The sequence below is a fragment of the Coloeus monedula genome, assembly GCF_965178545.1.
Source record: "Coloeus monedula genome assembly, chromosome: 1".
Lineage (NCBI taxonomy): Eukaryota > Metazoa > Chordata > Aves > Passeriformes > Corvidae > Coloeus > Coloeus monedula.
Window position 1 is genome coordinate 76241420 of NC_138781.1, and position 22825 is coordinate 76264244.

The window sequence follows — 22825 nt, forward strand, 5'->3', positions numbered from 1 at the left end:
GCATCTGCAGGCAGAGGCGAGTTTATTCGGTATTTTTTAGGGGACCAATGCTGCTTTAGAATGCAGTGGCTCCCATCAGTGCAATAAATTTCCTCTTTAGGTGACAGGGAAAGGGGAGTTTGTCCTTTTCTGTGTGTTTGAACTTACCTAACTTTAAATGAAAATTGAATGTGACTTGCAGCAGAGGGAGCTTTAAAATAATTTGGACATCTAAAATAGTTATGTGTATTTTTGAATTTTTTTTTTCAGTTGTGATTCTGTGCATTCTGAAGGACTGAAATTAAAGTAGTAGGACTAGAGCAGTTCTCTGGCATTGGAGAGATCAGAGAGCCGATAAAGAAGATCCTTTATTTGAATGCTATGACATGTTAGAAAGAAACGTGCTTAAAAGACAAGCACTGTGGTACAGCTTGTTTAAAGAAAATGTGTATGTGAATGTTAGTGAAGTCTAAAACAGTCTTCTGTTACAAGCCTGAGTTGTGTAAGAGCAAAGCAGGAGAACTAAAGCAAAATTAATTCAGCATCTACTAGATTGTAGTTAATAATGTCAAGAAAGTGTACTATTGCCAGACAAAATGGATGTTGACTTTCTTTTTTTCTCCCTGGTTTTGGGGTTTTTTTTGAGAGCCTTTACAAAGTTGGAGGGTACTGAGCAGGCACAGGCTGACTGGAAGGAACAAGTGGCTTTATACCATCCTGGCCTCTGTCTCCTGAAAGTGTGAGATTCTCACTTACTTTGGTGCTTGGTTGTTCTGGAGAGGGAATGACTGCCACCAATTCCAGTCGCTTCCACTATGCCCCGCATATGTGAGGAGGGTCCTCTTGATTCCTCCTCTTTGATGTCTGTCCTTTTGTCCTGTGTTTCTTTTCCTTTCTCTGTCCAGTTCATCAGAAGCTGTCTACTTTCTCTCAGCAAGAGCTACATCTTTTGCTGCAGTGGCACCGGAATGCAGCTGAGAGTAGTGCTCTGAGCAGTCCAGGTTGGCCATGTTGCACTATAGCAGGTGGAGTATAGTCTGTGCATGTACTTCAGCATCAGCAAAGCGTCAGGGAAAGGGAAGCTTTGTTTTCTTTTTCTAGTGGCCTTTCCAATTATGTGTGTCTCCCTTTTCTTTCTCACTTCCTCTCACGGAAAACAGAATTTGACTTCTGGAGGTGCTTAGATAATTTTTTTTTTTTCTTTCCCCTTCCATTCCAGCCATAAGTTTTTTTGAGTGTTTTTTCCCCTTTTTTCAGTTTTGAAACTTAGCATTGTAATTAAAGAATCAATTTTAACTTTAATGAAGCACAGTGACTTTCATTTATAAGTGTTAGTGCCTTAAATACATGCACAGTTTTGAGCAACACTTAAGCCTACTTGAAGCAGGGATAATTTCTCAAGGGTAACAGTGCTGAGAAGGCAGCTGAGGGATTTCTTGGGAACTATTTCTTTCAATGAATCTTCACGAAATTTTTTCTTTAACCTGTAAGACATGTAACCTGTTTTTCCACAAAAATATACCTACCTCACTTAAAATACGTTGAAGGGTCTTTTGAATTCAGTCCTTTAGTAAACTGGGGACTCAACGGTGAATGTAAATTGCTAGTATCTCATTTAAAATTTACTTGATTTGTTGGGCCAGGTACTATGGAATGAGGTGTTGGTCAAGTCATTCTGCCCGAAGTTTAGAATTGTGTTCTAGAAAGAACTCCTTGTTATGCAACTTGGGATGACCACTGCAGTTGTTAATAATGAGTGGTTTCTTTGGTGTGGGGTATCTGAAGTTCTTATATCAAAGTGTCTAAGTACTCGTAGAGGTGCTTGAATCCTTGACCTGCTATCATAACAATAATTTGTTGAAATTAACATTGCCCTAACTTGTAAAGCATGGTCCAGCTTGGGTTCTGGCTTAAAGACAGTAGAGTGCTTTCATGGATTAGAGCCTTAAAGGAATCAAAAGGGGCATAAATGACCTGCACTAAAGGTCTGAGGAGCACAAAGCTCCCAGTGAAAGTCCGTGGATATAATTTACTGCTTCTGTTAAAGGAAACTGCAATTTCAGTGTTTTAGGAGTAGTTCCTGCAGATGCGTTGAGGATGTCTGACAAAAATTGTGTGACACTGCATTTTTATTTCCCTCAATAAAGGTGAGCCATGTCTTTCCATTCTGGGCGAGGATGTCCCCGTGGCCAGGGGGGACCAGGAGCAAGAACTTCGTCACAGACCTACCGCCCTCAGAACCTCCGTCAGCTTCACCCACAGCAGCCCTCTGTACAGTACCAGTATGAGCAGCAAACTGCCCCTCCAACAACCTATTCCAACCCTCCAACCACCGGTTACATGCCTCCCAGGCCAGACTTTGTGCCCTATCCTCCTCCAGTGCCCCCTTCCACACAAAATCCCATCAGCCAGTGTCCCATGAGGCCGCCATTTCCAAACCACCAGATGAGGCAGAGCTTCCCAGTACCTCCATGTTTCCCTCCCACTCCTCCGCCAGTGCCAAATCCTAGCAACACTCCCGTGCCAGGAACACCTGCTGGACAAAGCACCTTCCCTTACATGATGCCTCCCCCCACAGTACCGCACCCTCCCCCCCCTCCAGTCATGCCCCAGCAGGTCAGCTACCAGCCTGTGTACTCTGCAGGGTACTCGCAGCAGTCGTTCCCGCCGCCCAGCTTCAGCAGCTACCAGCACAGCTCCGGCTCCTTCCCGAGCAGCACTGCCAGCAGCAGTGCCAGCAGCAGCCACTTCCGGCACACGGGGCAGTACCAGGGAGAGAAGTCCCAAAGCGATCGGCGGTCCCCAGACAGGAGCAAGCACTATGATGAGCACCGGCACCGCGAGCATGGTCACATGCATGGCGACAGGCATCGCTCCACTAACCACGGGGATCGTCGGGAGCGCGGCCGCAGTCCGGATAGAAGGAGGCAGGAAAGCAGTCGGCACCGGACAGATTATGACAGAGGAAGGATATCGCCTCATCACAGAAGTTACGAGCGAAACAGGTAATTTGAGGTGTTATCTGCCTGCAGGGGGAGAGGTGTCATCATTGTTTCATAGTATGTGTTTGCATCAATGTTTTCTTCCCTTACCCTTGTTTTTCCCTCTAGCTCGGCAAGTAGCCAGTAGTCAGGTCTCATGGAAAGAGTTTCTGTTTAGACACTTTCAGGTACACTGCCTTTGCCTCATGTTTGTGAGCTGGCAGACTTGTTGCTCTTGTCCATATATATAGTTTTCAAACAAGAGCTTCTTTGCATCCCACTGAGTGGATTGTTGAGTAGAACATCTTTACTGTAGAAATTTATGTACATGTGGCAGGAAAACTGAGTTGGCACAGCTTTGTGCAGAAGACTCTACAAAGTTGAGTCTTACAAACAATTAAGCCCCAGCATTCTGAATTTCAAGGTTTAGGTACCAGAGTTAGGGTGCCAGGTGTTACTTTCTTTCAGTAAGCCTTGTATTTGTAGAGAATGCGGACTTGGTGGGGTTTTATAGTCTGATAGGAGCCCATATCTAATTCCTGCAATGAGATGTTTTAGTGAAAAGCTTGTTATGTTCAGGATGAAGACCCTCAGCAAGCCAGCCTGTGATCTCAAGAGAGGACTGCGGTGAAAATGAGTGTGGGCCAGTTGTAGACTTCACTGATGTCATTTGGATAGATGAGTGTGCAGTGCTTATTTTGGGATTTTTCATGAAGTGTCTGTCCCTCTTCTTCATGAACACAAATGGCTTGGAAATTAGGAGCTGACCTGATGCCATTTGCTGTAGTGTGTTTTAGAGCAAAGCATCATCAGTTAAATCTTCCTCATGTCTTAGATTTGTTGTTTGTAGATCTTTATGTGTCTAATAAACTCTGTCAAAATATTCAAAGTGCTGCTGGAAAGTTAAGTGTTTAAATATTTATCAAGGCTCCTGGATCACATGCTCTTAATTTTAAAAGCTCAGAATTTTTTCATGCCACGTGTGGAACATGAATTTACTCATAAAGCATGTGCAAATGAAGCCACTTTGATTTACATATGCAGAGACTTAATTACAGAACCTTTGACACTTGCATTCAAAAAGCAACTCAAGCCTCACACTGAGTAAGTTTACTTTGATTTTCAAAAGAAGATTTTCCTAAAACTGAATGCCGCTGGCATTAAGGCACTGGCCTTTTCTGTATGAGATGCTTGTGGAATTTTCTCCTCCTTGCTGCATAATTTCAAGCTTCAAATTTAAGTTTTGAAAATGCATGCTTTCAGTAGCTTCTTTCTCAAACACTTTTGGATTGCTGCTTTAGGCCAACAGCTTCCAGATCTACTTGATAGTGTATCTACTTATTTTGATTCAGAGCTGTTTGCCACACTTGGGGTTGTTTTTTTTCTGCAGCATCCGTCTCCCAAGCAAATCAGATGGCATGGAATGTGCTCTCTGAAGACTGAAATCCATGCTTGAACAAGGATGATGCTGACAAACAAGGATGAATGGGGCTGGGGAAAACAATAGATAGTTTGTCTGAACTTTTTGCTTTGTAAATTAGCATTCTGTTTTGTATTATGAGCATGGAAACAAACATATATATATATGTTCATAAATAATTTTGACTCATTCTGTTAACCCACCTAGCCACTTGAAGCACTGTTTATAATTCCTAGTGTATCAACAGAATAGAAGTTTTAACAGATGCACAATGAGTTGCCAGCTGTTAGCAGAGTATAAAAACTGCCTGTGTGATCTTTCCTGCCTAATAAATACAGTAATTTCATGGAATCACTTAGGTTGGAAAACATCCTTAAGATCATCAAGTCCAGCCTGTAACCTAATGCTGCCAACTCCACTGCTTAAATTGTGTCCCTAAGTGCCACGTCTACATCTCTTTTAAGTGCTTTTTTAAGGAATGATGATACCACTTTCCTGGGCAGCCTGTTCCAGTGCTGGATAACCCTTTGGGTGAAGAAATTTTTCCTACTATCCAAATGACATCTCCCCTAGTGCACCTTGAGGCTGTTTCCTTTCGTTCTGTCGCTTGTTATGCGGGAGAAGAGGCTGACCTCCACCTGGCTACAACCCCCCTTCCAGGCAGTTGTAGAGAGCAACAGGGTCTTCCCTGAGCCTCCTTTTCTCCAGGCACAAGAACCCCAGCTCACTCTCCAGACCCTTCACCAGCTCTATTGCCCTTCTCAGGACATGGTCCAGCACCTCAATGTCTGCTTGTAGTGAGGAGCCCAGAACTGGACACAGGATTCTGGGTGCAGCCTCACCAGTGCCAAGTACAGAGGGACAATCAGGGCCCAGGTCCTGCTGACCACACTATTTCTGATACAGGCCAGGATGCCATTGGCCTTTCTGGCCACCTGGGCCTATGCTGGCTCATATTCACCTGCCTGTGACCAACATCCTCATTTGGTGTAACCGCTAGATTTTGCTTAGCAGTCTGTAGCTCCCTGAGAGCTCAGCGAGGCTTTCCTAGGGCAATGCGATCTGTTGCATCCCGCAGTCCATTTCGGATGGCCCCGCGATCTCACTCTGGTCAGCTGTCAGCGTCACAACCAGTGATGATGAATGAAGCGAGAAGAGTCTCTCATGAGGGTTGAGATGGCTTTAATCACATCTTGTCCTTGCGATTTCCAGAGGCAGAGAGACCCCGTGGTCTGCACGTGAGGGGGTTTTGTCAGGGGCCCAGGGCCGGTACCTGGGCAGGGTTGGGGTACAGGAACCAGTATGGAGAAACCAAGGAAGTGGCCAAGGCTAAGGGCAGGGGGGAGCAGGAAGGGGAACAAGGCATCACGAAAGCAGTGGGTTAACAGGCTACTACACTCATTTGTTCTGCTGGACAGCTTTCCAGCCCCTCTTCCCCAAGACTTTAGTTAATTTAAAGCTCTTTGATCCCAGAATTAGGTTTGGGTTGTCAAATTCTTTATGTGTATGTGCAAGGTGAGTCTTGTAGATGAGAGTTATAGTTTCAGCATTGTGTAGATTGTCTGTATCTGTCTGCTCTTTGTGTGTGCTTGAGGTGACTGTAAGGGAGAGAGGGCTTGCCTCAAGCACTTGAATGACTGCTGTGTTTACAAAGCTATTGTGCTTGAAGTAGGTTTTCTTTTCCCTCCTTGGAGCATTTGGAATGGTTGTAGATACAACTATCTTGCCCTTTGCCATTCGTAACAGGAGAAGAGGAAGAATGGTAATAGGTCCTGTGGTGAGTTCACAGATGTTGCCTATGTATGGTGTGAATTCACTCTTGTATTGAGATAGATGGCTTTGTTGAAGCAGATGGAGCACATGAATAGATGACTATCTTTTACAAGTTTCTTGAAGGTCAGTGTCAAGAACATCTTTTAGCAGTCAGCATGTGGCTGTCATTTTGCATTAACATGATCTTAGACTGCTTTTGTGTTCCTTTCAGGTGTGGAGTGTATGGAATGCTAGATTTCTCATTCAGCTTATTTTTTGAACTTTTTAAGGGAACGGGAGAGGGAGAGGCATAGGCACCGTGACAGCAGAAGATCACCATCACCAGACAGATCCTACAAAAAGGATTACAAGAGAGCAGGAAGGTAAGGAAGGCTGCATGTGGTGTCTTGAGCATTTGAGGCTCTGTGCATCCACTCGTGAGGTTTTGTGTGCATATGTGTCTCATTTGAAACTCAGAGAAGATGAGTGTCTTAAATTTATGATCGTATACTGATACATGCAAATGCCAGTTATCTCAAGACCTTGTAGAGTTAGAAACAGGATTAATCTCTGGAGAGTTTCACTGCTGTGTCCTAAAGACTTTCTCTTACATCTCCTGTTCTGTAAAGTACCAAAATTATTTAAAGTCATTCTATCTTCAGGTTATCATTTAGAGTCTTTTCTTATATTGCTGCTCCTTTCTGAATTCTGGATAGTTGAAATCATTACAATGTTATTGGTTTTGTAGGCAGAGGAGATTTAAAAGAAAACAAAAGCTGGTAGTTTCCTTATTCATCTTTTGAAACATTACTCTTGTGATGCATAAGGAATATCACACATTGTGTTGTTCAAAGGCATGTTAGAGTTACAGAAGTGTGGTTTCTGTATAATCTTTTTAATAAAACCTGAATTCTTTTGTCATGCCAATAGTTTGTGGGCTATGTTTTGAAACTTCTTACTGTAACTTTTAGTTGTGAGTGATGTGACTTTTATTTTTTACTACTGACTTCCTAACTTAGAAATAAAATTAAAAGAAATTCACCTAGAATGCAAGTAGGAATTGTAATTTAAAATGCCATGTACTTTTTATTTTAATTCTTTAATATGGCTTAAAATAAAAAGCACATCGAATTTTAAGTCATTTTTATAGCAGTTCAGAACTACCAATTACTCTTGTACTCTTTGTGATGCAAGTTAAAAACTGGAAAGGCAACTGGATTTTGCTGCAGTTTATATGATAGAATGATGTACTGATCTGAAGCAAACTCTTTTTCATTTTAAAACCGTCACTGTTAAAATAATAAAGAGAATTGCTTTTGTTTGCTTTCTCCCTCTAAGCCGGTCTCCAAGCAGAGAGAGAAAGAGAACCCGATGGGAGGAGGACAGAGAAAGGTGGTCTGAGAACCAGAACTCCAGTAAAGAGAAAAATTATACTGCTGTCAAAGACAAAGAATCAGAAGAGAATGCATCTGAAAAAAATGAAGAGGAAGATGAGGAATTGCTTAAGCCAGTCTGGGTTCGCTGTACCCATTCTGAAAGCTATTATTCCAATGACCCCATGGATCAAGTGGTATGTCAGTGGGAACTCTAAAATGACTGCAGACAGTCCTTTATAATAGGAACCCTTCAGCAGGATCATGTTTTGTGTCGTTTAATTCTTCTCTCTTCCTAATCGTTTCAGTCTTTTAATACCATTAGGGGCTTCATTCGTTGCTGTTCTTCTCTGTTTTCATCAGTTCCTTTTGTCTGTTAGCATTCAGATAAGTGGTACACAGACAGGGGGTACTTTTTTTTGTCTCCAGGAAGGAAAGATCAATTTTTTTGCCCATTATACCTGTGTTTGAGCAAAGATGCCTCAAGCACCATATATTCCTGCAACCTTGGAGATGTGCTATACCAACAAATGAAATAATTTGTCTGCTAGTTCACCTGGTGAAGCAATGTAATGATACGCTAAAGCCTTATTAGTTATTCCCATGTTTCACCGAACTACAAAGATCCGTCTTTCCCACCTTCTTGCTTTTTTTCATTAAATGGCTGGTAGGTGTTGAGTTCTTGTGCTATATTAACACTCTCCTTTTTTTGTTCTGTTGTTGTTCTAATTTTTTTATTAACAGGGGGACTCTACTGTGGTAGGAACAAGCAAGCTCCGAGATCTGTATGAAAAGTTTGATGAGGAGTTAGGAAAGCGACAGGCAAAGGCCAAAGCAGCCAGGCCGCCATGGGAGCCACCAAAAACCAAGCTGGATGAAGATTTAGGTAAGGTGAAATGATGACAAAGCTCTGAAATGGAATAATCTGCAGTTAACCTGTTTTGGCAGTTGTGTGTACTTAATAATGTTGATAGGTGTTTTTTAAGTCCCTCCTTTGTATTTCATATCCATGGGAGTTTTACTGTAGCTTTTGACTGAAGCAGAGCTCAGTTCTTTACCCAGAAAGCCTAGGGGAAAAGGGAGGGTATCCATCACTACCAAATGCTAGTTTCTTCCATGGTATGAAACACCCTGAGCATGATCAGATAGTTCAGAGAATGGCATATGAGAGGTTTTGAGAGGCTCCTGGTTTTACATTTCTGAAGAGCAAGCAAGGGTAGTGGTGATAGACTCATGCTATAAAAGCAAACATGGGAGTTTTTCTTCAGTATTGTATTTTTGTTGTGCAGGTGTGCTTAGTATGATCAGACCTCTGCAAAAGTATTAGTTTTCATAACATACATTATCTGCATTATCTTGTACCACCTTTATGGTCTTCTGACAGTGAAATACATCTTGCAGCATCAGATACTGGGGAAATACTGGTTGAATTATCAGGGCAGAGGTTTTTATAGCAATTTGTCTACTCAGAAGTCAGTGAAAGCTATTTTTCTTGGTTTGTTTTGTGAAAGCTGTTGTTTTCCTACTTCCAGCATTTCAGTGTTTCATAGTGTGTTTTTTAGTGCTTTAGTTCAAGAAATTTTAGCCATATCACAGTAATTTAGATACTCTGTTGGGCTTGCTTTGTAAATATTGCTTCATGTTGGCCAGGTGAGCTGCTTCAAACTTTCATATCTCATCTTAGTAACTCATTAAAAAGTCACATATCAAAAATTCTGAAGATGAATTACAGGCCTAATGACATGGTTACATGCTGATGGTATAAAAGGATGCAATGAAGAAGAAAGAAAAAGAGAAATACAGATGAAATAAAATGTGAATTCACTTTTGTAAAGGAATTCTTCACATTTTTTTTGAACAGCGAATTTGCATATATTTAAACTCCTTCAAGAATCACTAGCAAAGTATACCATAGGGGTTTTTAGGAGATGTTTTTTCATGTGGGTGAATCAAGGATGGGACTGCTGCATTCAACATACCTGCATAAAGCTGTCGTTCCTCAGATCTCTGAGGAAGAAAGCCTGCTGCTCCAGGCTAAAATATGATAGGGCCAAGAGCAACTTCTGCATTTTCTTTTCCTAGTCTTTCTGGAGAACCTTAAGGCTCTATTCACTCTCTTCACTGTTCTCCTGGGCTAATTTGGTGTCTGTGGCAGCTTCTCCTACAGCCATGTAGTGTCTAGTAGTTTGTCTTATTTTTTAACTTCAGTAAATGCTGTCTCTGTTCTGGCTTGTGTCAGCAGTAGTTGTGTTTTGCAGTGAGATAGCAGTGCACTCCAGGAGTGCTTTTAGATCATGAAAGGCTGATGATGGAAGAAATTCTTTACTTGGGGGTGGAGAGGCACTGGAACAAGTTGCCCATAGAGAGAAGTTATGGATGTCCTATCCCTGGCAATGTTTAAACCCAGGCTGGATGCGGTGCTGAGCAACCTGGTCTACTGGGAGATGTCCCTGCCCATGGCAAAGGGGTTGGAATTCAATGGTCTCTAAGGCTCCTCCCAGCCCACACCATTCTATGATTTCAATATGTGACATCAAAAAGTTCTGTGTTAGTCTTTTGAAACTCCAGCTTACTCTCATGGGTTCCATGCACATTTTGCAGCTGAAAATAGACCTCAGTATTAATCTGTTGTAAATCAGAGAACTTTTGAAACTTAAGTCTTTGTGAATATTTGTAGGAATACACATGTGCATACTTTGTAAGAAAACACTTATTTCAGCTGAGCATAGATGACCTATGTAAACCATGTGCTCCAAGGACATATTTTAATAACACCTTATGCCAAATTATGAACTGTGTAAAAATACATCTTAATTTAAAAAAAAGGGAAACTTTTTCCTACTGATAGTCTCTCATTTTCTCTCTCTCCTTTTTCTTTCAACTAAGGAGGGTCTTGTGTTCAGTAAATGTGTATTTTAAAACCATAGTTTCACAGTATTTGAAAGCACTGGCAGTACAGTAATATATTTTAAGTCAAAACTTGACAAATGGAAGAAATATTGCATTTTATTCCAAGAATAATAAACTTTACTTGCTTCTTGGTATGTGTCTTGGCTGTGAATCCATTTATTTAAATTAGACCTGAGGATATCTGTGAAAATGAGTGACTAAAATTACGTGCATAAGAAAGGGAGTTGCTTCAAAGTACCACAGGAGATTAGAGATATGTGAGATCAAGGTTTTTGAGTGTGGAGGTTTTTTTAATATTAAGTCCAGACATTAATTCATGTTAGAGAATGCATTGCTATGGAGAAGAGAGCATGTGGAAGTGTTTTTCAGCTGTCTTTATTTCTTCTGTGTGAATCAGAGAGCTCCAGTGAGTCAGAGTGTGACTCTGAAGATGACAGCAGCTGCTCCAGCAGTTCAGATTCAGATGTTATTGACGTCATTGCAGAAATTAAGCGTAAAAAAGCACACCCTGATCGTCTCCATGAAGAACTGTGGTACAATGATCCAGGACAGGTAGGGTGTGAGGAAAAAGTGCTGGGTATCCAAAGGTCATTCTCCCAATAAACTGAAAATTCTGCATTGTTGTCAAACATGTAGAGTGACTTCTATTTCAAAATGCTTTCTTTACCCCTGTTTTCCCTTTTCTCTCTCATCTTCTTCAAAGCACTTCACTTTTGATTTCAAGAGTGTGGTTCCAGCTGATTAATCCTGTGGATTATTCAGTTGGAATCATGTCCGACAGCATTAATAAAAACTGAATTGCTAACAGTATGCTAATGCTGTCCTTTTGGCCCTGGGATAAAGGTACACAACTGAATTGTGTGGTGGAGGAAAGGCAGTATGTGTACGTCCTTTACAAATTTTTCCCCTTAAGCTCTCAGCTCATAATGATAAATAATGTTTTAAATATGCAGCTAATGCTTCTAATTTCTTGTCTTATGGTTCTTTTGTAATTGCATGGAGATTGTAATTCTCATTAAATGTAATTGCTGAGCTCATGAAGTGCTGTTTTGAATGTACACATTGCACAGAAGACTAGTTTTTGTTTGCAAATTCACCATCTTCATCTTTCTTACTTAAGTATTTTACAATCTATTTTCTCATTTCAAGTGACATGTCAGTAAACTTATTTTTCTGGCACTTTGTGTGATGTATGAGTTTAGCGTGCAACAAATCATAATGGGAAGAGATACTGCAACACATATTGCCACTGTGGTAATTCAAAAGTCTGTTGAATATTCTATTACAGATTCCTGTTTATGCTTCTAGTTTAAAAAGAATGATTGAGCATAGCTAGCTGTTTTTATTTGTATGGAGAGCAAACTTAGCGAACTGTTTAGATATTTAACAGAAAAAGTTGTGTAGCTCTTGGGCACGCTTCAAAGTAATGTTATATGAAGAATATTAGCGGGAAAAAAGGTGGAAAAACTGAGTTTCTTGCTGAAAAACATTCTTTCCCAAAAACTTTCTGGAGACTGACTCTTAATCTTTCTTGAAAGGGCTACAATCAATCATGGTGAGCTTGTCAGTGCTGTTGTACTTCTGTGTAGATTTTATTTGAAAACATTGAAGTTTTCATAGGTATTTATCTGGTGTGTCAGAATGCTTTCTGTCAATAAATAAAACAGGAATGATTGCCATGCACTCTGACATGTACAAGTACACTGTCTGACATGGAACTAGATTTGTAGGATGGATCTTCCCAACCCTTCGATCTGAGAAGCTTGTTTGTTAATTTGGATAATCTCCAGCAGTGCTGACAGTTGCCAGAAAATAAATTGTTAAATTCAATGCCACCACAGCGGCTTTTGCCTTACAAATGTGATCTGCTTGTTTGTGTTGCTCTGTTGGTCAAAGAAGGCATTGCCTATGTAAATTTGTAATCTCTCATCATCGTTTTACCATCAATTCATGATTGCTCTCCTGCATTTTTTTCTATGAGCAGTGTTGTTAGGGACAAGCTGGAGATGTATCTGACTTGCTTCTCAAGTCTTGGCTTTACAAGTACTTCACATCTCTCTGAGTTTTGGCCTGTGCATTTAATATAAAAGAAGCAGTATTTGTGCTGAATAGTTCTAAGAATTAAGGATGAGATTTTCAAAAATAAGTGATGATTATTTAAATAGCCTCAGCAGACCCTTAGTTTTGGGGCACTGATGAGCAATTAGCTGTTGACTGTGTTTTTAATTCTGTCATGTTGCTGTGTAAGCCAGTGAGGAAGTATGCTTCTACCTATGAGCATGATTCAATTTCTTGGAGCCTGTTCTTCCCAGAGTATGGGAAAAACTGTGAGGACAACAAGCTGTCATGTCACTCCATTGTTAAGATTGTGTGGCTAAGTTTCCAAACGAGTAGGGAAGTTCCTGCTTCTTATGATCCTTTGCACATATGCATTGTGCCAGTTTGAAGAAACTGAGGTGAACATTTAGAGAATTAACATCAAAACTAAAAGGTTGCATCCCTGTCCCAACTCCCTAAACCTAACATTAACAGTGGTTTAATGAGTCTTTCTTCCTGTGGTATCTTCACATTATATCTAATATATGATAATGCCATTTAGCCCCACTGTGGATGCTGTTTGTGTTTCCAGACTGCTTGTAATAGCATGGAAAGTTCTGCTGGTTTTTCTGTTGCATTGCGAGTTTATTGTTTGGTTGGTTGGTTTTTTTCCTAAGTCTAAAAGAAGTTTAATTTCTTGGATTCAAACTTTGAAACCTTGAGTTGGGAACTTACTTTGTTTCTCTGGTTTGTTTCTGGGCTTCTTTTGTTGGATTTCTGCAGTGGGCATAATGTTAAGGGCAGAAAGCTTTAGGCTGTTGCAGTAGTTGATAGTCTGCATTGATCTTGGTCATAAAAGTGAAAAGAAAGATGCTGGCATTGTAATATATGCACTGGTCCTTTTTGGTATAGCTGCTTGATGCACTCATACTGAATACTCAAGTGGCTATTTCTTCCCCCTTTATCTTCTTTACTGATCTGTTCACAGGATGGATTTGAAGTGTTCCCATTCGTTCTTTAAAGTACCAAGTAAAATCTTTGAATGGTCTGCATTTCAGGGGATAGTCTTGTTCCATGGCAAAAGGCTTAGTTGAGGATGTGTTTTCAGTCAGAGAACCCAGTGGAACTGTTTTAATATGGAGATTTCAGCATGTAAATATTGACACATACATGTTTAGGACCTGAATTTCGGTTTAGGCAGTCATCATGCTGTTTATGTGTATAAGCAATGGAAAAGAGGTGTATTATAGCAGGGTGGTAGAATTCTATTGAGAGTGTTTTTCCATCTTGTGCTTCTGAAACAGTGATGCAGTTCTAATGCTGCTGTGCAGTTTTCTTAATATTAGTCTATACTGTTTTCAGTTTTATTGGCTTAAGAATATCCACTTAATCTAAGCATGACAGGCTTTTAGAAGCATCAGCACTCAGGGCATTAAAACCAACATACTTTCCCAAAACCACTTTTCAATACAACCAGAATCCTATTTTGTTTTTGACAGATGAATGATGGACCTTTGTGCAAGTGCAGTGCTAAAGCCCGGCGAACGGGAATAAGACATGGCATTTATCCTGGCGAAGAGGTATTAGTAATTCTAAGGATTGCAATTACGAATACAAACTTGCAGCTGTAAATTCCTGCTTGGGTTGATTTGAGGGGTCTTTCCCATGATTTACCAGCTGAGTAAAAAAAACGCTTGTGCAGCTTTAAATCATTCAGTTATGTAACCTCATATTTAAAATGCAATACTGGTAGTAAAATCCACCTGGAAACTGTAGAGAACTTTTGCCTGTGTTTGCTTAGTTTTAGGTTTGTTTGGGTTTTTTTTAAGTTTCTGAAACACAATTATGTTAATAGAAACGAACTTGTGATCAAAAGATCTCCTATCTTCAAGTGGATGAATAAGTTGTGAAGGGCCCACTCTGTGAAGTGATTACTTTAAAAGAAAAAGTAAATAGTAATCTGCTGCTGAAAGAAGCAGAAGGCTTGTCAGGAGGCATTCTTGCCTTAGCATGTAGGCTTTACAATTTATCTTTGTGCTTTTTCTTGAAAAATTTTATTTTTCAGTAGGCCTTCTTACATATATTTACCGAAACAATCTTTTATTTCTCTGCAGTTAAGGAGTTATGAACGTTTCTGTGAATTATTTGAGTTCAGAAAATTGGCTTTGGTCTGAAGCTTACTATAAATTGCTGCAGTTCAGGATCTATTCCTCCCCATGTTACATCTAGGGTTCTTCTTGCAGAGGAGGGAGAAAATTTAGGAGGAGAAAACTACTATATATAAAACTTGCTGCATGAAGGCAGCTGCTCCCTGGAACAATGCCATCTGGGAATCGCAGGTTTCACAAAATCTCCCAGGATATACTACTTCTCACAGTGTCCTGTAGATGAAACTGCCTAGTTTTGAACTAGCTTATTTGCAGCTGTCTTGTTGCAGCAGTGAAAAGCTTATTTTGGGGCTGAAGAGCCATGTAATCACCCTGCTTACTGCGTAAGGTTTGCAGAGTGGCCAGAGCAGCGTAGTGGTGTAGCTGTCTTGCCAATGCCACAGGCCAACTTTTCTTCTGCTGTTCAGAGTAGTACCCTGCTCACTGCAGTGATTTTATTCTTTTTCCCAATGTATTCCAAGCAGCCTGGTGGCAGCCTTTGAGCTGCAGCAAGTTGTATGTAGGACATATGATAAACTGGTTTTGTCTGACTGTTGAGGAGTTTAGGTCTTTACACAGGACTGCTTCAAAACAATCTGGAAGGAAACATGAAATTCCTTGTGTCTGGCTGCCTTTGGACCTCAAAGTCAAGCAAAGTCAACCTTGTAATAGAGTGGAGTTACTCTGTGGTGATAGACTAATCCCTTCTCTTCAGGCCTCAGATTTCCCCCAAGCAGATGGACTGATACCTGTCTATCTTGATAATGTCCCTTGAGATCATCTTGTGTGATGTTCAAGCTCCTCTTCATAAACTTTTAAAAATGTGTTTCCTGAAACACATTTATATAGGAGAGGAAATTAGTCTGGAACGTAAACAGCTAACTGTGCTGTGTAAGAGAGGTGGAGAGTTAAATGGAAAATTAAAAAAAAAAATCCACCTTTTTTTGCTTTTGAATAGCTTTAAAAATATTTCTTAAAATGAAAGTGGAGATAAGGCCACACTTTCCTCCTTCCCAGAATACTTAATTATGACTACCTGCTTTTATTTAATTTTTTCTAATGCATATTTCATGGCTATTAGAAATGCTTTATTCTCTCTTTTAATCTAAATTTGCCTTGACTCTACACATAACTCTATACTTATCTCTTCCTTTAAGCCCATTAAACCATGTCGTCCCATGACCAACAATGCTGGAAGACTGTACCACTATCGAATTACTGTGTCACCTCCCACAAATTTCTTAGTAAGTACTTTATAAATAATTCAAACTAGGACTCTGATTTTATTTTCAGTGACAAAAGTCATACTGCTTCTTGCTTACTCTGTGGTGGTTTTGTTTGCTTTTTTAAGACAGACAGACCTACTGTTATTGAGTATGATGACCATGAATATATCTTTGAAGGGTTCTCCATGTTTGCACATGCCCCACTAACAAATGTAAGTATGGTCATTGCTACATACTTTAGGTTTCGTACGGGGGATTTCTTTACAAGGTGCTCATTCTGCCCTGAAGCAGAACTTCTCTAAAAAAACAATACGTGTATGCTACAAACATCTTGCCAGCACTTGAGACTGGGGAAAGATACTTGTGCTAATGGAGCTCCGATTTTGTCTTGACTGATTGTGGTAAGCACCGTCTTTGAACTGTGACTGAGGCTGATGTGCATTGAAGTAATGTTTTTACATGTTTTGCAGTTTGGAAGTGAATTAAAACCATGGAACAACTTGTTAAAACTGCTAATTGGATTTAAATTGGATGAGTGGGTTTATTAAGTTGGCAAAGTTTAAAAAACTACCAACAACAACAAAAAAAAGTTTTCCCCTTCAAGTGACAAATTAAATTATTTAGAGATCCACTCTAAACTCTAAAAGGTTTTTTCCCTTCTTAAAACTTACTTAGATGTCTCCAGTACTTTATAACAGCTGTTCAGCTTCTTCAGGACCTAGCAAGTTATGATTTTTAGTAAAGGCTGTAGGTACATACAGGTGTTTGTGTTTTGAAAGCAAGTGTAACAAGAAAAGGACATGACTGGTACCTGACTGCCTTGCTTTTCCAATATAAGCTGAGTTAGCCAAACAAGAATGGAAAATATGCAAATGCTTCATTTCTGTACACTAGAAGATTTTTTTGTTATCTTGGTTATTTCAAGGTTTTCTCAAAAATTCAGTGTGTGTTAGTTTCTGTGGTTTTTATATCTATTACTAGCAATATCACCAATGCCACAACTCAGTGTAAGAATGGTTATGAACACAGGACTGGCATGTAAGGATACTGGAACTGAGAGGCACTGAGAAGAAATTACTTCTGACAGTTTGCTTATGTAATGGATATGAAAACTTCACTTTTGGTGGTCAGGGGAAGGGACTCTTGTTGGTAAGTGAGAGAGTGGAGTTCAGCCTCTGACATGGCAATGGGAAGCACTGCTGCCCAGTAGCATTAACTCAGCCTCAGGATTCAAGGCAAATTTATGTCAAGGCTTTACGTTTTCACTTTGCTAATGAGCAAAAAGGAGCAGTTTTGTTTTATTCACGTTAAAAGAATAAAGAGACCCTTCTTATCTTTACAATTTTTGTGTCTACTATGTGACAGCAAGGCAGAGAGTTACAGAAATCTTTAATATACAGACAACAAGAAAAACTCTTCTTTGATTGAATGGCTGGAGAATCTATTAAGCTGTAAAGTGCATATGTGCATATGTTTTTTTTTCTCATTCCAGATAGGGGAAGTGATCAGCTACAAATGATTACTTTTTTACAGAGTTGAATACAAAGCAATACTGTGGTGTCAATTCCTGCTACTAACACATATAAAGCCCTTTGGAAGCAGTCTCTTGATGTCATGATATGATTTTTGGCATACAACATAAAATCTGCTCTTTGAGGGACGCTTTGGAACATATTTGATAAAAGAGAGGTAGCAAAAGGTAGTAAAAATAGAGATCTGAACACCAACATCTTTGCATTAACCAAATTTCTGTAGTATGAAGTCTTAGGTTTGCACTTAGGTTATTACTGAGTTACTGCTGTTATTACTGAGTAATAAATGAGCAGCTCAAGTATTAGGGAAAGTGTTTAGTACCGTCATAGGAAAAATTATAATTTTCATATTATAAATACCAAACCAATTTTACATTACCAACCACATGTTCTTTTACTGTGTATTTGCTTGTTTACATGGAACTCCAGTTCATGGAGATCTTAGTTGTGGTCAGTTCTCTAAAGTATTCAACTTCTAGTTTAAATTATGTGTTAGCAAGTAAATAAATAATCCCTGTACTTTTTTTAAAGCCTCATTGATTTAAGTATGACAGGTTTTCATCTTCTCAGATTCTAAATGGTTTATTTAACGGTATATTCCAAGGTTTTTTTGGGGGGGGGGAGTGTATTCGCATTTGATACTGTATCAAACTGTAAGAAATGCGGTTTTGTTTTGTTTGGTCATTGGCTGCAGCTTCTTAATGTATCATGCAGATAACAATAGATTTTTGTAGTCAAAATAGTCAAATGTTTGGCAGGGGGCTGTAAGAAGATGCAAGCAGGATATTGCACCTCTGCTATGTACGTTGATTTCACTGCAACCCCATCACTGTTCAAATATTTATTTGTATGCTTACCAGTGTAAAGTAACCCTGGGTTCCTTCACTTTCAGAGATCATAGAATTATTCTAACACTCTTTTATACCTTTGAGGCCAGTGAGTAGTAAAATTTGGTAAGAGCTGTAGATGTGTAAGGGAAAATACGGCATTTTTGTAGTCTTTTAGGAATTTAGCTTTTTTTTCTCTGAAAATCCCATTTTAAAAAAATGAAGCACCTTCAGCAATTTATGGACCATAAAAAGATGAAAAAAAGGAATTAAATGTTTGTCTTGCTAGCTAGTCAGGTGAAATTCTGGAATATTTATTGCATGAAATTAGTATAAAACTGTAAATTTGTCCCTAAGCTATTACATTATGTTGCGTTGACTTAAAACTACATTTTAAGACCACAGAGCTGACACAATTGGCAGTGAGCTAAAAACACCTTGCTTTCAGATCACTGTATCAGTCTGACATATTGTGTCACAAACAACAGATTCACTTGCAAATATCCAAGGGAGAAAGGATACAGGTTGTCTGAGGTTTACAGGTGTACTTTTCCTTCTAAAGAAAATTTCATCTCCAGTAGATGGCATTATTGAACCTTCCTTCACCATTGTGTTTTATTAGCATTGTCAGCATTGTGTTTTATTACCGAGGTGAAGGCTGGAACTGGTACTCTGTTTACAGGTGCTTGTGTTCTTGTCTTTGCATGGTCCTCCAGAGCAGCTGTTATAGTAAGTGCCCTTTTCAGCAGACAGTAATGCCTTTGCATATAAAATTGTAGTAACTATACATTTAATGCTGTATAGTTTTTAATGCTGAATTTCTCTCTTCCTTCCAGATTCCTCTATGCAAAGTAATCAGGTTTAACATTGACTATACCATTCATTTCATTGAGGAGATGATGCCTGAGGTAAGATGGATAACTAGTCTAGAAGTCAGAGTGGGTTATGAATTGTTGATATGTTTAAGGATTAAACTCTTTCAGTATCCCACCTTGCGAAGTCTCTAAGAGACTGGCTCTGTTCTGAAGGAGTGGCTGAAACAGAACTTGCACTTACAGGTACTAGCATAAATCTATCTACCTAGGCTATCATATATTAAAATCAAATAGTAAGAAGTGCTTATATCCGTAGGTTCCTTTTATTTTAAGTTATATACAGTATCTGTAAATTGAGTTAGGCATTACCATTCTCTTACGTATGGCAAAAATAAGGCATATGGAGGTACTCCTTTGCCAGGACCATATAAGTCAATAGCAGAGCTGAAACTTAATCAGAAGTTGAAGCTCTGAAGATTGCTTATCAGTACTAAATATAAGCTATTGCCAAAACAAATTTCCTGTGGATACAAGCAAAGCACATTGAGTTCATAATCTGTTTGTGGTGGGGTTTTTTATTACAAATTAATGCCTGGTGGAGCCAGTTTGCAAAGTAAATTGCTGCAGTGGAACAGTGTGTGTAGGTACAGAAACACCCCTGCATATTAACTACAAAGATAGGATCACTATTTAATTTAGTCACATATATTTAAATTTTTCTTTCTAATTATCTTTTTTTTGTTGCTCAATGGCATCTAAATATATGCAACAGCCCTGAAATTCCTCAGAAAGACTAATGTGATCAAAGCAATGAATTTCTTGTTAGTGAATGTACTGTGTTGTCTGCAAATCTTGAAGTGAAACAACAAACAGCTACCAAGCAAAACAGGGAAGTGAACATTTTGGGGGACTTCTGGATTATTTGCAGACCATCTTTACTAATGACTTGTGAAACAGATTGTGGTATTAAGTTTGGAATATCGATATCGTACATGCACAATTTATATCAGTCTGGTTTTGTTTGTTCGGGAAAGTTTATAAGTTCCTTCATTGAAGGAGCCAGTTCCTTGCTTGATGAAAAGAATCCCTTTTTGTTTTTTTTTTTCTCTTTTCATCCTTTTTGTTCTTCTTCTGTTGGCTATTGAAGTCATAATCCTCAATTTGTCTTGTGCTCACACTTGCTATGGAAATGATATGATACCACAGGTGGTGATTTATAAACGTGTATTATAAGCATTTGGGAAAAAGTGAATTATGAGAAAGATATTTCTCAGAAATGTGTCATTTGCTCATCTTGCTCAGGTGGAAGGGGTTTTAGTGCTTGGCAGATTATTGCAGACTCATAATTTCTGCCTATACTGTTGGTTTGGACATTGAATGAAGAAGATTCAATACCATTCTTTCTTGACAATGCTTTCTGAAGAGAGAGCTGTGCTATGTTAGAGTAGATGATCAAAAATATATCAATACTGTTTCCAAAACCCAGTATTTAGTAGTTGGCAAATATGAAGTCACTGCTTTTTCATAGTGTTTTATTTAACTGTATATGAATGGCGTTATTTGTATTGCAGTTTTATATAATTATAATTTTGGTCTATTTTTTTGTTTCCCCAGAATTTTTGTGTGAGAGGCCTCGAGCTGTTTTCTTCATATCTATTCAAAGATATTTTGGAGTTGTATGACTGGAATCTTAAAGGTAACATTGATTTTGAGATGGTCCTCAACATTACAGTGTAACCTCTGTTTTCCATAAGAGGGACAAACTTCATTTATTCTTCAAGAAGATGAAATTAGAGTTCAGTCATGTGAGGTGTAGCAGTGAAAATGCACAAACTTGGCACTGTATTTTCACAAATAAGCTAAATTTCTGCCGTAATCCAGAACTTTTGTTTTTAATCAAACAGTAAATATTACTGTGTGTTTAATATTACAGAGTATCATGTGCATGGTATTTTGAAAGCCAAGGTGTCAGGTAAACTATTGTCTCTTTTTACAAGCTAACAAACAAGTTACTCATACTGTATTTCTCTGCAGTCATCTCAGAAAGCAGTGACATACAGACAGCTGTGGAGGAATAGTGTTGTCATTATAGCTGAATGTTGTTGTCTTTTGACAAGATGAAAATACTGGTTTCCTTGAAGACTGCAACGAAAGAGAATACTACGGTCTAAAAGAGAAATGAGAGTATCAGAGGAGTTACATTTCAGTATCTGTAGGTCTGTTTGGGTGTCGTGACTTTGTCTGTGGAGATTCACTCTGCACAGGAGCACAAAGGTTTATTACATTTTGTATAGCCTTTGGTTTGATAATATATTCTAACATTAGTGTTGTCTTTCCTATCACTGCTTCTGATTGTTCTTTCTTTTTTTAGCTTCTGATTGTTCTTTTTTTAGCACTTACTGGTTGGTTTAGTTTTTATTTTCTTGAAAGCTTTATATGATGAATAGGAAATGAAAAAAAAAAAGCCCCACAAAACAGTACCAAGGAAATTTCCTTGTTATCTTTGTTACGGTAAGCAAAACCACCCCACTAATTGGAGGAGATTAAATGAACTAGTGCTTGTACCTATAAGGCTTAAATGAAATAATTAACTGATTATATAAACTAATATTTTTGTATTACTGTTTCTTTTTAAAGTACTGGGGTTTTTTTTGTTAGGTTCTTATTATTTTTAAATTATTTTAGATTTCTTTTAAATTATCTGTGTGAAAGCTTTCACTACAAGTTGTCTCTCTGTTCTTTTTTTTTTTTTATTACTTTCTGGATTGAAACTTAAGCCCTGTCAAATGTAATCACCATTCATTGATTTCATCTGCAGCAAAGTTGCCTCTTTTCTTCTTTTGCAAATAAGTTGCAAAATTTTCTGTATTTTTTTTGTATTTAAGGTCCTTCACTTGAAAATGATTCTGTTTCCTGTCCCAGATATCACTTCATGCCGCGGTTTGTGAGATTTCTTCCAGGTAATGTTTGTGTTATATAGCGTTATACAAATTAGATCTTAAAAAAGCTTTAAAAAAGAAACAAAACCCAAAAACATCCCTATCCCCCAGGAGAAAACCTCCACAGAAAAACCCTTATTGCAAGTCAAATGGTTCAGTCAGTGCAGAGATCTGGTGCTTCTACCTGAAGTCTTTAGTGCTTGCAGATGGTTTACTAAGAACTGGAATTCAGATGGACAGGCCAAGTCCTGCTTCCAGCTTTTGTCTCTGTTGTCATTTTAGGCAGTGCTGTGTCCTCCTTGTCCTGCTCTGCAATGGTGCTGTGGCATTTGCAGAGTGCTGTTATCTAATCTCTCACATTTCATCTCCCACCTGCTCTTCAGGATACCATGTGGTTAGATTACAATTCTGGATGTGCAAGGGTCAGCATGACTGGGCCCCCCTGAGCACATGCTCTTCAGATTGTTTCTTTATCCTAATTCAAGCTTAGACCTTGCAGCAAATAGCGATAGACAAAAGCCATCGTTCCAGCGCAGTTCAACCCTGGCCTGCCAGCCAAGGACAAGATTCCATGTGGAGCATTCAGCTCGTTTTGAGTGAACAGTTTACAGAGGCATTTAACACATCCTAAGATACCAGGACAGACTTTCAGTTGATGTAAATGTCATGGCTCCATTGGAAATGTGTCCTGCTGAGATCCTGCCAGTGATTGCTCCAGGAGGGTTGTGTGGACAGAAGGATGTGTTTCAGCTGTGGGATTTAGGGTGCAGATGAAATATGGAACAACCTTCATCAAGAGGGCTGTGACCTGGAGGTGCTTTCTGCTTTGGGCTTTGAAACTTAGTTGGGATATTAATTATAGCTGGAGCAAAATGAGTTTTGGCTCG

At 39.0% G+C, this 22825-nt stretch overlaps 1 protein-coding gene across 1 annotated transcript in view; it reads left to right on the forward strand.

Moving 5' to 3' along the window:
- Nucleotides 1-969: 969 nt before the first annotated feature.
- Nucleotides 970-22825, forward strand: part of DROSHA (drosha ribonuclease III) — a 70234-nt gene continuing 48378 nt past the window's right edge. The window contains exons 1-12 of the mRNA XM_082303470.1: nucleotides 970-1004; nucleotides 2127-2984; nucleotides 6423-6515; nucleotides 7471-7702; nucleotides 8250-8391; nucleotides 10813-10967; nucleotides 13952-14032; nucleotides 15757-15843; nucleotides 15951-16037; nucleotides 19021-19092; nucleotides 20614-20695; nucleotides 21885-21959. Of these exons, the coding sequence (XP_082159596.1) occupies nucleotides 2134-2984; nucleotides 6423-6515; nucleotides 7471-7702; nucleotides 8250-8391; nucleotides 10813-10967; nucleotides 13952-14032; nucleotides 15757-15843; nucleotides 15951-16037; nucleotides 19021-19092; nucleotides 20614-20695; nucleotides 21885-21959 (1957 nt within the window). The 5' untranslated portion in view covers nucleotides 970-1004; nucleotides 2127-2133. The remainder of the gene's footprint in view (nucleotides 1005-2126; nucleotides 2985-6422; nucleotides 6516-7470; nucleotides 7703-8249; nucleotides 8392-10812; nucleotides 10968-13951; nucleotides 14033-15756; nucleotides 15844-15950; nucleotides 16038-19020; nucleotides 19093-20613; nucleotides 20696-21884; nucleotides 21960-22825) is intronic.